The following is a 12,828-nucleotide window of genomic DNA, read 5'->3' as shown; positions in this document are numbered from 1 at the left end:
TACAATTTTCTGTTTCATTACAAGCACCGTTGATCGCTCGCAAAAATCTTTTAAATTGTATCCTAAATTTATTGTAAAAAAATAAAAAAATTGCATCTTAATATCACTAAAATAAACAAAGTAATTTTTTCAAAATTGTTTAAGCGAATTATTTAAACGTTAAGTACGGACAATCGTTAATTCATTTATCACTTGTATGGCGCATATTACAGTAGAATATAATGACTATAGATGAGGTAATTAAAGCTGCCACCAAACCATGCAAAAAAGCATGTAGAGAACGTCAAATCGCAATCGAAATTAACGTCGTTTTCTATATCAAACATCCTTGATGTTTTAATTATGTCACAATCATGCGTAATTTAATTCGAAAGTTACCAGTAAAGTGAATTAATATGAAATAATTGTAGCCTCTTCTTGTGGTACATATAGTTTGCTTGCCAATGTCTTCTCATAATTATTTCTAACACTTTTCCCCTTAATAATGCCTGATCCTGCACATATTATCGCTGGCCACAAAGCTGCCTTGAGCAATCCCCATGTCTCTGAGGAAGCTAAAGAAAGAGCAAGAAAATATTTGAAAGAGCATGGAAGTGAATCTCACTACACGACTGGTACGACTCGTGGGCAAAAAGCCGACGCTGATGATGCCGGAGAGTTAAGAGAAGAAGGTTTTGGAACCAAAAATCAATTTGAAGACAACGAGTCTCAAGCAAAAAATTTGGGTAATGTTCGTGGAGGCTATAAAGCTGCCATGCACAATCCTAAGGTTTCGCAGAAAGGTAGGCGTCATGCAAAGGAACTACTTGAGGAAGTTGACGATGAGTCTAAGTAATTAACAAGACCACTGAAAAGAAAATCATTCTTATAAAAATATTTTTTATTTCTAACTTATGATTCCTTTTCACATTTACGGAAATGTAATCTCATGAACTAGTACCCAAGTGGGCTGTTAAATTATTAATAGTTATGCTCGTTACCTTGTTACTGTTATATTTTTACTGAATCAATTTGTTTTTAATGAGGTCCAAATGTAAATCGGTTTGTACTGTGATAAAAAAAACATCGGCATTATTCGAACATAATTTTCAGTAGATTTACAAATTACACAACATTCGTTTTTTATTTGTGTTTCCTTTAGTATTGCCTTATATCTCGGTTTACCCATCGATGTGCGATAATTTAAACGCTACAGCAAATTACCTAATTGGCATTTGCAGTGTCAACAATACTATAATATGCTATGAAAGACAACGTTTTGAAACACTATATGTCATATGTTAGAACATTTTATTCGTGTTTATTGATAAACGCGAATACAATATCGGTCTTATCTGCATAGATTCCCGTTGGAAGCAACGTTATAGAGGAATTATAAATAGAGCTACAACTGAACCTCGTTCATCAGTTTAGTTATTCACTATATCAGTGAGTCATACTAATAGACTTTTTATAACAATATATAACATTGTTAGGTAAACATACCGCATATCGCTATATTAGTAGATCGCAAGAGGAACTCACCGCAGTTCAATGTGTCGTAAAACAAATAGCAAACAACGTAGCTAACATTATGTAGCAAACAGAGACACGTTATTCATACGTAGTTGAACGTACTGCCTAATTGGTGCGAACCTGCGCGTAACTCGTACTGACAGCACGATGATTCAATTAAAATTCTTAACAAGAGCTATTCCTTTTCTTGTTAGACCTTCAAAATGCGATGAATTTCAAGGCTATTTAAGTATCTGATTTTGATCTATTCTTTGTGTTTTATTTTGTAGTAATTTTAGTTGGCGGACCAAATAGCTTTGTAACTAAAGCAAATCCTGACGAACTAATAGTTTTGAAGCATTTTAGCCTTCCAGTTTATCAACGTGCGTTAACCTGTTAGTGTTGATATGTTCGAAAAAAAAAGGTGCTAGAAAATCATAGACTGTAGTAATCATGAAAATTTGAGCAATTTAAAAAATAAATAAATAAATTGCATATACACTCATACAAAACGCGTATACTGGATTTAAAATGATACCGATAACTTATGTAACGTACTGGTAAACGCTCTAAAAATCCTCTCTCTTAAGACATAAGTACGGTTCATTTATTTTTAACCATTGCATATTCAGCATTTAACAGATAGTCAAGTGTTCTTAGAGGGTCGTAAAAGGCACGTAAATCCGCGGTGATACCGCATTGGTTGTTGTTCTTGTTGCAATCCCACTTTTAAATCGTTTGATGATAGCCTAATCTAGGGCAAGTTTACGTTGAAAAGCACCACTTCTTCTATTCTTGCATATATAAAATATCCAGTTTTTTACCATTCTATAATCTTGTCATAAATCGAACAAACACACCCGAAATAAGCAAGATTTTGCATCTTTTTCGTGAGCTCATTCTAGTGTGTAGAGGTTTCTAAAAAACGTTTGACACCCCCACCATGCCTGTAAGGTGAGCTTTTAAACGATTAAATTAATAGAAATTTAGATAATTATCACCTTGATATAACATTTTGTGAATGTGTTTTACAGTTATACAGGTGTTAAATCGATGAGGGTTTCATTTTCCACTCCCTTTCGTAATACCTGTCTTTTTACATAATGTATGGCTTGTCTGATTACTTTGGCATGATCTACAAATGAAGCGTTGTCTTACCCTCCAACCAACGAAAGTATATTTAATAGACAACTACTTACAACATGACTAGACGTAACGAAGCGAACAGTTGACATGGTAAATTTGGGTTTGTATATGGAATAAATGTACTAAACTGTATTAACTCACTTCAAGAACTAGTGGTAGCAACAAACCTGTGAAGCTTGGAAAAACAAAACTTAATTAGGTATTAAATTAACTTTTAAATTATGAATATTTTACACGAAAAGAAGGTAACTTAGAAATATAAATGCAACGAAAACAAGAACTAGTTTTAAACGAGTTTTCAATAAGTAAAATAAATGAAAGCATAATTCGTAGACATACAAATAAAGGTATCATTTTAAGCAATCCAAAACCAAATTTTCTCAATGATGTTTCTGGGTACAGGTGCGGGATACATTTGTTCGAGAGCTTCAGCTTCCGCAACTCCCGTAGTAACATCAATTTCTTCGATTCTTTTACCAAAGCTCCAATTCCTTGACCAAAGTTTATGAGCAACATACAAAACAAGGAAAATTGGCAAAGTGATGTAGGCAGCAATGAAGTTACCGGCGGTGAAGGTATGACCAACGAAGACAGTAAATCCATTAGTAAGAGTAATCAATGCAAGCAAGAACAAAGTAAGGTAAGTAGCATATGGTTGAAAAGGGGTTTTATAAGGACGAGTTTCCCACAAATTGTTCAAAATCATAGCCTTTCGGAATTGAAGATAGGCTACCAAAACACAGATCCAAGCTAAAAATCCTGAAATGGTAGAGAGATTACAAAACCAATTAAATACAACAGCTGCCGATGCGGAAGCATTTAAAAAGGCTAGACATGCAAAAAGGACGGTTACTGCAACAGATATAACAGGAACACCCCATCGGTTACAGTACTTAAATATTTTCGGAGCCTGATGTTCTTTTGCTAAAGAATAGATAGATCTTGATCCAGCAAAAAGGAAAGAATTTCCAGATGAACAAGCTGAAGTCAAAATTACGGCGTTAATAATGTGATTCAACACAGGAATTTCAGCATTTTGAATTCCAATAACAAAAGGGGAGGCAGCAGCTCCACTAGCTCCACTAGAAATAGCGTTCAAAAGACGAGGATCTTTTGAAGAGGTTATCACACCAATAGTTAAAGAGCCAAAAATGTAGAAGAAGATTAACCTGTAAATGAATCTGCTAGTGGCTTTAGGGATGTTACGCCTTGGGGCTTCGGTTTCACCGGCTGAAAAGATGACAAGCTCGGGAGCTAAAATAAAAGCAAACCCACTTTTAATCACGGCACTCCAAAATCCTACAAATCGACCGGAAGCGCCTTTGACAATATATTCTCGAAAGGCGAGGCCATGCTTCCAATAGCGAAAACCCAAGCGATCATGTTTTGGCGTACCACCAAAAAAGATGACAACTCCCAAAATAATTAATCCCACAATTGCAATAACTTTAATAATGGCAAACCAAAACTCAGTTTCACCAAACCATTTTACGAAAAAGGAGTTAAGAACAGCAACAAGGAAAAGCAATATGGCAATCCAACCTGCGGTGGGAACGGCATAAGTCCAATATTCAATAACAATACTAGCAGCCGTTACTTCGCTAGCTACAAGGAAGACGTACGCATACCAATAATTCCATCCGGCTGCAAAAGCTAATGAAGCATCGACATATCTTTCAATATAAGTGATAGGAGACGCACCACTTAATGGTAGATAAGTACACATTTCTCCCAAGGCATTCATAACTGTCCAAATCACAAAAGACATAATCACATATGATAAAAATAATGAAGCAGGGCCAGATTCTGAAAGCGCAGAACCAGATCCAACGAAAAGACCAGTACCAATACATCCTCCGATGGCAATTAACTGTACGTGCCGAGATTTCAAAGCACGTTTAGTTTCTCCGTACTTCTTTTCAACGTCGATGCCACCAACAGAGACCAATTCAATATCAGTAATCTCTTCGGCCCTCTTACTTTCTTCATACTGCAACGCCTTTTTTTCATCCATCTTGAATTAAATTTGCAATATGCAAATCAATGAAAAAAGACTATTGTCGTCCTTCAACATTTTTCTCTAAAGAGCAGACGAATCTTATATACAAACTCATTGACCTTTTGTTATCTGAAGCTTCTTGCTACATGACCTAATGAAAAAAACTTTTTTTGCAGCATTTAAGCGGCGGCCAACGATAAGCAGTATTCCGGATATTTACAATCAGCATCGTTAAGTAACGGAAGTTACAAAAGCGGCTGGTATTTCTCGCTCACTTAGAAAAGCGATTCTTTAGTGAGACAAAGCTCTTATCAGCCAGCACCAAACAGCTGTTGTAGTGATATATACAGCAGTGCTGATAAGAGTACACTTTCCCACTATAACGCTTGCGGAAATTTTAGTCTACACGGGGTTTTATTTGTAGAAAACCGGAGATATAAAAACTACTAACAAACTAGTTGGAGCGATATGAATAGCAGACATTGAATTACACTAACAACCAAAAATAAATAGGGCTTGGTTAGAACTTATTTTGTTCTTGAACTTTTTACTAGTTTCATATTCAACAGTTTTTTATAAAATGAGATTGACTGAGTTATTTATACATAGTTTGGCTTGATTGATTAGTTAGTGTGCTGTATCCATACTTCACAGTAAAAATAACTTGTATGCATAGGTTGCTCGGAACATTTGAAACATTGCTAAAAGCATCAATAAGCACTGTTTTACGTACTGTAGTATGTGAAAAAAATGCTTTATTGATACGTCTTAAGTTGTTATGAAGTTTTTCATATCGATATTATGCCATCCTTACTTGATAGGCATGGTAATGATTATCGTGAAATGTGGAAGAAACGGCTTTCGAATAAGCCATTAGACGCTAGTATCAAACACATTTGCAAGCCGTTCCGAGGGAAACATTTTAAAACTGAGCTCTGTTTATATTGCAGAACCTAATGGCAATACAGCTATCATTCGGACCGGATACATAGGAGTATGCGAGCGTATAACGATATTTATAATGAGGTTTAAGATTAACGTAGTAATTATTTTTACATTCGATATCAATCAATTGTGGTGTGCAAGAGATTAATATCATGCGTTCATAATCTGTGTGTAACTTTATGACTTTACTTTCTCAAAACTTTAAAGACAGGTTTATTAGGGGAAATGCTAATGCAGACCAAACTATGCTGATTTTTTTGAACTATGGTTAATATACTTACCACGCACAATGAAGGTACAATTACAATTGAAACATTTCATTTGCAAGGTTTATTATATCAAGACAAATTCCGTAACTGGATTCATAAAATAATATCTATTGGGAACAAATATTGCATTATAACGATTTAATGGATTACATGTAATATGGTTTTAACACCTTGAATCATATAGTGAATGATACCTAGCGTAAATTATGCTACATTCCTTTACGCTTTCCAAGATACTATAGTCTGGGGTGCGGAAAAGAAATTTTTCGTATTGCACTCTTATAGTGAGATCGACGATCTATAACCATAGTCGGCAAAAAAAAATAATGTACTGGACTTGGCAACATGTGTAAATGGATTTTTTAATAAAAATGCTCAAATATAATATACTATTTGTTCAATTCTCTACAGATATACATACTAAATTGCTTTTAGCGCTTAAATTATATTCAACTCAATCTCAATGCGGGTAGCAGATCTCCAAATTATATCGTAGTCATCTTGCCACTGGGTCACAGCTTTTTTCCGTTCTTCAAAAATTTCTCCTAAACACCATCGTCCTTCTTCCTGTTAATTCTAATCCTAGTCCTTGTTTGTTTTGAAAAACCCGTTCTTGTCCTTCTTTTTTGATTTAGAATTGTTCCTGTTCTTTTGTGTTTGGTACAGTTCGCTTTTGGTTTGATAAAAACAACTTTGAAGCAAGCGAAATTGATCACACTCTTTTTTGCGCTATCAACGGGGGGAAATTCACTGAATTTTAATCAGTTTTGATATAGTTTGACATTTCCTTCTTCTTTTAATTTCCTAATCTACGGTTTTAGGGGTTTCTCTGTATCAGTACTATCTTATCTCTTGTACTGGTGGTATCTGCAAAATGTCCCATAGCGATTTTAATATGGAACCAGAATATGTCTCTTTTAGCGACAAGGACACTAAATCTATCCTAAATGAAAGCAAATCTTCTTTGAAGGATGTCAAACCTTCTTTGGAGGAAAAGAGTTACATTACCCCGGGATTAGTTGACGATGTGGAGCCTAAGGGTAAAAACTTCGTAGTACGCTTTTTTGATGACTTTAAGCCTGCAAAGGCAACGGGAGAAGATGGCACGGCGCTTAAGCGTAGTCTGAAAAGCCGGCATATGCAAATGATATCTATTGGAGGTGCAATTGGTACAGGTCTATATGTCGGTTCAGGTAGTTCGCTTGCAGATGGCGGACCCGCTTCAGTGATCATTAATTACAGCTTAATTGGAATTATGATGTTCTTTATTGTTTATGCGCTTGGTGAAATGGCTGTTGCTTATCCGGTCGCTGGTGGATTCAATACCTATGCTACCCGTTTCATTGATCCAGCTTGGGGATTTGCGGTAAGTTGGAACTACTTCATCAACTATTTCGTTACTTTTCCACTTGAATTAACAACTTGCGCTATCACATTTCGGTACTGGACGGATATTAATAGCGCAGCTTGGATCTCTATTTTTCTGGTTGTCATTATTATAGTCAATCTTTTTGGCGTTCGCGCATATGGAGAAGTGGAGTTTATTTTAAGTACTGTTAAAGTGGTCGCTACCTTTGGATTCATCATTTTGGCCATCATCATCAATTGCGGTGGTGTTCCAACTGATCACCGGGGTTACATTGGCGGAAGTATTATAAAACATAAGCCGTTTCGACATGGGTTCAAAGGATTTTGTTCTGTCTTTACTACTGCGGCTTTCTCCTTTTCTGGTACTGAAGTCATTGGTTTAGCGGCGGCTGAAGTTGACAATCCTCAGAAAGCGCTTCCTCATGCCGTTAAGCAAGTTTTTTGGCGTATTGCTATATTTTATGTTGTCTCCTTGATATTGATCGGTTTGCTTATTAGCCCCGATGATCCTAATTTGATGGGAAATGGCTCTACCAGTGTGTCACCTTTCGTACTTGCTATTAAAGAAGCAAACATCAAAGGCCTACCTTCCGTTTTTAACGCTGTTATTATTATTTCCGTCGTTTCTGTGACAAATTCCAGCACATATACAGCCGGTCGTACCCTCCATGGTATGGCGAATTTAAAGCAGGCACCCTCCTTCTTTAAATATACCGATCGTCTTGGTCGTCCTTTACTTGCCATGATCGTTGTTCTGTTATTTGGATTCTTTGCTTATATCAACGAAGCTGATAAAAATGGTAACGATGTTAGTGATACGGTATTCAATTGGTTGCTTGCTCTATCTGGTCTGTCAAACTTTTTTACCTGGGGAAGTATATGTCTTTGTCATATCATATTTCGCTTGGCGTTTAAGAAACAAGGACATTCCCTAAAAGAATTGGGATTTGTATCTCCTATGGGTATTTGGGGATCTTGCATTGGATTATTTTTCAATATTTTATGCCTTATGGCACAATTTTATGTCTCCTTATTTCCAATCGGTGGAAAACCAAATGCAAATGATTTTTTCCAGGGGTATTTGGCGGCACCCGTTACACTCGCTTTTTTTATCGGTTATAAAATATATGATAGATCGCACATCCCTTCTTTGGATAAACTAGACATTACTACTGGTCTTAAAACATATGAGAATCTCGATGAAGAAGAAGATGAGCCCACCACTGCTTCTAAGAGGATTTTCAAGAAAATCAGTTCGGTTTTCTGTTAAAATCGATGAAATTTCCTTGAGTTTTTAAAAAAACTTTCATTCTAATTTTTTGTTTACGTTCTGTTCATTGCATTTTGACACAAATTTTGGCTTGTTCCTTGAGACCTTCGGTCTCTTAAAAAATCACTACCCTAGCATTGTTTAGAATTCTCCTTCTGTTATACTTATTTTTTTTAAAAATGTTTCCCTAAAATGTTGATATCAGATATTTTAATAATTAATCTGCGTAAAATTTATATTTACTTTCAATACGACTTGTAAGGGATTATGATGAAGCACTATGTAAATGGTTTATGAAGCGAACATCGTAAGCACAAGTTTATTTTTAAGTTTGAATACCTCTCTATTTTGAATTATAGTAGTGCCCATAACCAATGTTTAAACTCGAATCTAATAATGGTTTACATTCACTCTTGCAACTTTACACAAACGTTACAAGTATAATTTTAATCAAGTTTGGGATAATTGTTATTTTAAAACAATTCTAAAGAATTAGTAATAATAAAGTAACATTTTCTTTGAATTTCTTATCTGGTTACTAGGACAGTTAATATGTCGTGTAACTTGATCATGATGATATACTCGTGAGCAGCTATAAGATTTTTATCGTATGTCCGTGCAATTTCGCCAATAACACTTCGCTAGCTTAGATGGTTTAAAAATTAGCTCAAAGATAGATAATAATAAGTTCATATTTATTAAGTAGATGGTTATTAAGTTTTCTTTTCAATATCCCCAAATTGTCAATCTTTCAGAATAAGTTTAGAATTTCAGCCCAATGTCAGAAGATTTATTTGTCTCCATTAATTTCCCTAACGGAAAATCTGTCAAACAACCTATAGGGCTGTATATTAATGGAGAGTGGCACAAATCAGCTGAAACATGGGAGACCGTTGACCCTTCCATTGAGGAGGTCATTGCAAAAGTATATCTTGCTGGTGAGAAAGAAATTGACTATGCGGTGAAATCTGCTAAGGAAGCCTTTAAAACTTGGAAAAAGGTTCCTGGATCTGAAAAGGGTGAACTACTAATGAAGCTAGCCGAGTTAACTGAAAAGCATGCGGATACTTTAGCTGCTATTGAAGCTATGGACTCAGGAAAACCACTTGTTTCAAATGCTCGCGGAGATGTCGATGGAACGATTGCTCTTTTACGTTATTGTGCCGGTTGGGCTGATAAAATATATGGTCAAGTCATACCTACTGGACCTGAAAAGTTAGCTTATGCGAAAAGGACTCCAATTGGTGTATGTGGTCAGATAGTCCCATGGAATTATCCATTGAATATGGCCGGATGGAAAATTGCACCTGCGCTTGCTGCCGGAAATTGTATAATCATTAAATCTGCTGAGACAACACCACTATCACTGCTTTACTTTGCAACTTTAGTTGAAGAAGCAGGATTTCCTAAAGGTGTCGTGAATATCATAAGTGGTCTCGGTACAGTTGCAGGTTCATATATGGCCAAACACCCTGGAATTGATAAAATTGCTTTCACAGGTTCTACTAAAGTCGGAGTTATTGTTCAACAATTAGCAGCCTCAAATTTAAAAGCAGTGACTCTAGAATGCGGCGGGAAATCTCCCTTTTTGGTTTTTGAGGATGCCGATTTAGATCAAGCTGTAAAGTGGGCAGCCCTTGGAATTATGTATAACAGCGGTCAGATTTGTACTTCTAATTCAAGGATTTACGTTCAAGATTCTGTTTACGATAAATTCATCGAGCTGTTTAAAAAGCACGTCATTCAAGATTATATTGTTGGCATGCCTTTTGACGATAATACTGTTGTTGGACCGGTTGTTAACAAAACTCAATATAACCGTATAAAGAATTACATAGAGCAAGGTAAAAAAGAGGGCGCAAAGCTTGTCCTTGGTGATGAGCCTTTACCTTTAAAGCAGGGATATTTCATTTCCCCCACAATTTTCGCTGATTGTTCGGAAAATATGACTATCGTGAAGGAGGAAATTTTTGGACCAGTTGTTGCAATTTCGAAATTTAAAACGGAGGATGAGGCAATTGAGAAAGCCAACAATACCACCTACGGATTGGCCGCCATGTGTTTTACAAAGGATTTAGAACGAGCACATCGTGTTAGCGATGAACTTGAAGCAGGCATGGTGTTTATCAATTCAACTGAAAACAGTGATATACAAGCCCCTTTTGGAGGAATAAAGATGAGTGGAATAGGTAATGAATTGGGCTCCAACGGTATTGAGATGTATACACAAATTAAAGCTGTTCATATTAATTTTAATAACAAACTTTGAAAGGGCTCCTTTCTGAAATTTTTCCTTGGCTGCTATTAAATTTTTTATTTAAATAAGAGTGTTACTCATTACCTTGTGCGCTCATTGTCTTCATACTCAAAGTTGGTAGCTGTTTGGGCAGTAAAAAATTTGCAGAATAAACAAGAACGTGAACTGTTTTACCTGGCTAGCAAATGGATTACTGTAAAACAACAGTCCATGATCCGTTCCGCCGTTTTACCAGTGTACCTCAAGTCAGATTGAAGTTTATCTATAATTATCGCTCCGTTTATGAAAAATATAATAATTGTAATTTTATAAATATTCAATTATCTAATTATAAATGACAATGCCACGATTTCCACCAATTTAATATTGAAGCATACATATAAACCAAGTTTATTAATTTAATACTTAAGTTTTATCGAGAAAGTGCTTATACAATATTATTGAATTAAATTTAAGAGATTATATTTTCCATATAGTTCAATAGTAGGCTCAGCTACATTATATTTAAAAAAGTACTCTTGAAAAGTATATTTATCGCCTTAAATCCATGAATTGATGTCTATGCCATCGAAAAATACTGAATTGAGCATTTAAAGCTGTTTCTCTTCACTACGCTTTGCTACTACCTTTAAAATACTCGTTAGTCTTATGTTACCAAAAGATTTCAATCTAGCCATGTAAATAGGGTTTCGGTAAAGTCGTAATGTACTTTTTCATCTTATTCCGTATTCTGGCAAACAATTACTCTTTATTTTCCAACTACTTTAAATTCAGTCTACTGTACGTCTTTTACAAATTCACTGAAAACCCCCCATAAGGCACTGATAATGTAAACTGGCTTAGTATTCATAGAGCACAGATACAAGCTATTAGTATTTTTATCTCTTTGGTCGTTATTTACTATGTCATTCATTTTTTTGTAGTAAAAAAAAAACCTTGGGCTCATTCTCTTTATTATTCAAAATTATTAAGTTGATTATTTAAAAGACAAAATTGTTGTTTTCAGAGTAAATGTCTTGGATTAAACAAGGGTTACCAGCAAGTAAGCCTCCATCAACGTATAGGGTAGTACCGGTGATGAATGAGTTTTTGGAATCGGCCAGAAAAATTACTGCGCGAGCTACATCCTCCGGTGTTCCTAACCTTCCTACAGGATACCATCTTTTCATTCTGTCACCAACGTCTGGATGCTTCTTAAAACGCTCATCCCATGCTGGACTCCAGATTGTTCCGGGAGCACATACGTTAACGCGGATTCCTAAAGGCCCATATCGAACAGCCAATGCTTTGGTGAGGTTTTCCAAACCAGCTTTAGCAGCACTGTAAGCAGGAGATCCAAGATAAATGTGGCCGTTAACAGATCCGATATTGACAATACTACCTCCTTTACCTTGCTTGGCCATATGAGGAATAACATAACGTTGAGTAAGATAATTACCTCTGAGCACTAAGCTAACATCATGATCCCAAGATTCATGAGACAATTGCTCAAAAGGAGTATCATCTGCTAGACCAGCGTTATTAATGAGTACATCAATTGGACCAAGGGTCTGAATGACCTTCTCGATCGCAGTCTCTATTTGGTCTGCTTTGCTGACATCTGCTTGCAAAGCAAGTGCAGCATCTTGAACTTTCGAAGGATCTACAATGTCGATTCCTGCTACACGATCTCCTAACTCGGTAAACATTTTACACAAGACTTTGCCAATGCCGCCCGCAGCTCCAGTAATCAAAACTACTCGTCCTTCAACAGTCATTATGGATATGCTAGAAATTTGTCTTTGAAATTAAATGTTCAATGATAATTAAATAAACCACCTCATGTATGCCTTATTTATATACACAAATATGCATGGAAAGATAAGACACCGGTCGCCTAACAGATATACAGTTAGCTTTGGTTTATCAATGACATTGCGGTGCCACCACATAATGTCAAAAATCGAACTAGTCGAGATGTCTATCAGTAAAAGTAAACAATATAAAGTTGAAAACAAAAAACATTTCTTTTGAAAAAGTGGGATTATGGGGGTTTAATCACGAGGATAATCTTATCAGTTATAATGCCGATTATTATGAG

General features: G+C 35.8%; 5 protein-coding genes and 8 long non-coding RNA genes across 13 annotated transcripts, besides 1 other annotated feature; 5 read left to right on the top strand and 8 right to left on the bottom strand.

The window, feature by feature from the left end:
* Window positions 1-38: 38 nt before the first annotated feature.
* Window positions 39-934, bottom strand: SPOM_SPNCRNA.1093. Its single transcript, NR_149940.1, has one exon. It is a non-coding gene; the product is annotated as a non-coding RNA (long non-coding RNA).
* SPOM_SPAC869.09 (Con-6 family protein) lies at window positions 485-1,032 on the top strand (the record flags this gene model as incomplete). The annotated part of the gene is made up of 1 exon (NM_001020441.3): window positions 485-1,032. The coding sequence occupies one exon, from the start codon at window positions 485-487 to the stop codon at window positions 833-835; it is 351 nt and encodes a 116-aa protein (NP_595010.1). The 3' UTR covers window positions 836-1,032.
* A 188-nt stretch (window positions 1,033-1,220) lies between these two features.
* Window positions 1,221-1,571: an LONG TERMINAL REPEAT.
* On the bottom strand, window positions 1,279-2,606 carry SPOM_SPNCRNA.1092. Its single transcript, NR_149939.1, has one exon. It is a non-coding gene; the product is annotated as a non-coding RNA (long non-coding RNA).
* Window positions 1,633-2,816, top strand: SPOM_SPNCRNA.4472. Its single transcript, NR_193834.1, has one exon. It is a non-coding gene; the product is annotated as a non-coding RNA (long non-coding RNA).
* Window positions 2,720-4,712, bottom strand: put4 (proline transmembrane transporter Put4). The gene has a single exon (NM_001020440.3). It carries the CDS (start codon window positions 4,652-4,654, stop codon window positions 2,996-2,998), a length of 1,659 nt encoding a protein of 552 aa, NP_595009.1. The 5' UTR covers window positions 4,655-4,712; the 3' UTR covers window positions 2,720-2,995.
* On the top strand, window positions 3,076-5,248 carry SPOM_SPNCRNA.1091. Its single transcript, NR_149938.1, has one exon. It is a non-coding gene; the product is annotated as a non-coding RNA (long non-coding RNA).
* On the bottom strand, window positions 5,177-5,673 carry SPOM_SPNCRNA.4471. The gene has a single exon (NR_193833.1). It is a non-coding gene; the product is annotated as a non-coding RNA (long non-coding RNA).
* Window positions 5,674-6,212: 539 nt separating this feature from the next.
* On the bottom strand, window positions 6,213-6,800 carry SPOM_SPNCRNA.4470. Its single transcript, NR_193832.1, has one exon. It is a non-coding gene; the product is annotated as a non-coding RNA (long non-coding RNA).
* Window positions 6,400-8,742, top strand: cat1 (plasma membrane arginine/lysine amino acid transmembrane transporter Cat1). The gene has a single exon (NM_001020439.3). The coding sequence runs from the start codon at window positions 6,728-6,730 to the stop codon at window positions 8,489-8,491; it is 1,764 nt and encodes a 587-aa protein (NP_595008.3). The 5' UTR covers window positions 6,400-6,727; the 3' UTR covers window positions 8,492-8,742.
* On the bottom strand, window positions 6,815-8,706 carry SPOM_SPNCRNA.4469. Its single transcript, NR_193831.1, has one exon. It is a non-coding gene; the product is annotated as a non-coding RNA (long non-coding RNA).
* A 205-nt stretch (window positions 8,743-8,947) lies between the features above and the next one.
* On the bottom strand, window positions 8,948-10,351 carry SPOM_SPNCRNA.1090. Its single transcript, NR_149937.1, has one exon. It is a non-coding gene; the product is annotated as a non-coding RNA (long non-coding RNA).
* Window positions 9,118-11,028, top strand: atd2 (aldehyde dehydrogenase). Its single transcript, NM_001020438.3, has one exon. The coding sequence runs from the start codon at window positions 9,270-9,272 to the stop codon at window positions 10,758-10,760; it is 1,491 nt and encodes a 496-aa protein (NP_595007.1). The 5' UTR covers window positions 9,118-9,269; the 3' UTR covers window positions 10,761-11,028.
* A 560-nt stretch (window positions 11,029-11,588) lies between these two features.
* On the bottom strand, window positions 11,589-12,775 carry SPOM_SPAC922.06 (3-oxoacyl-[acyl-carrier-protein]reductase). Its single transcript, NM_001020437.3, has one exon. It carries the CDS (start codon window positions 12,503-12,505, stop codon window positions 11,729-11,731), a length of 777 nt encoding a protein of 258 aa, NP_595006.1. The 5' UTR covers window positions 12,506-12,775; the 3' UTR covers window positions 11,589-11,728.
* Window positions 12,776-12,828: the final 53 nt, after the last annotated feature.

Source organism: Schizosaccharomyces pombe (assembly GCF_000002945.2).
Source record: "Schizosaccharomyces pombe strain 972h- genome assembly, chromosome: I".
NCBI classification, from domain to species: Eukaryota; Fungi; Ascomycota; class Schizosaccharomycetes; order Schizosaccharomycetales; family Schizosaccharomycetaceae; genus Schizosaccharomyces; species Schizosaccharomyces pombe.
Note: the sequence above shows the minus strand (reverse complement) of the source record. Positions and strands in the feature narration are given on the sequence as shown.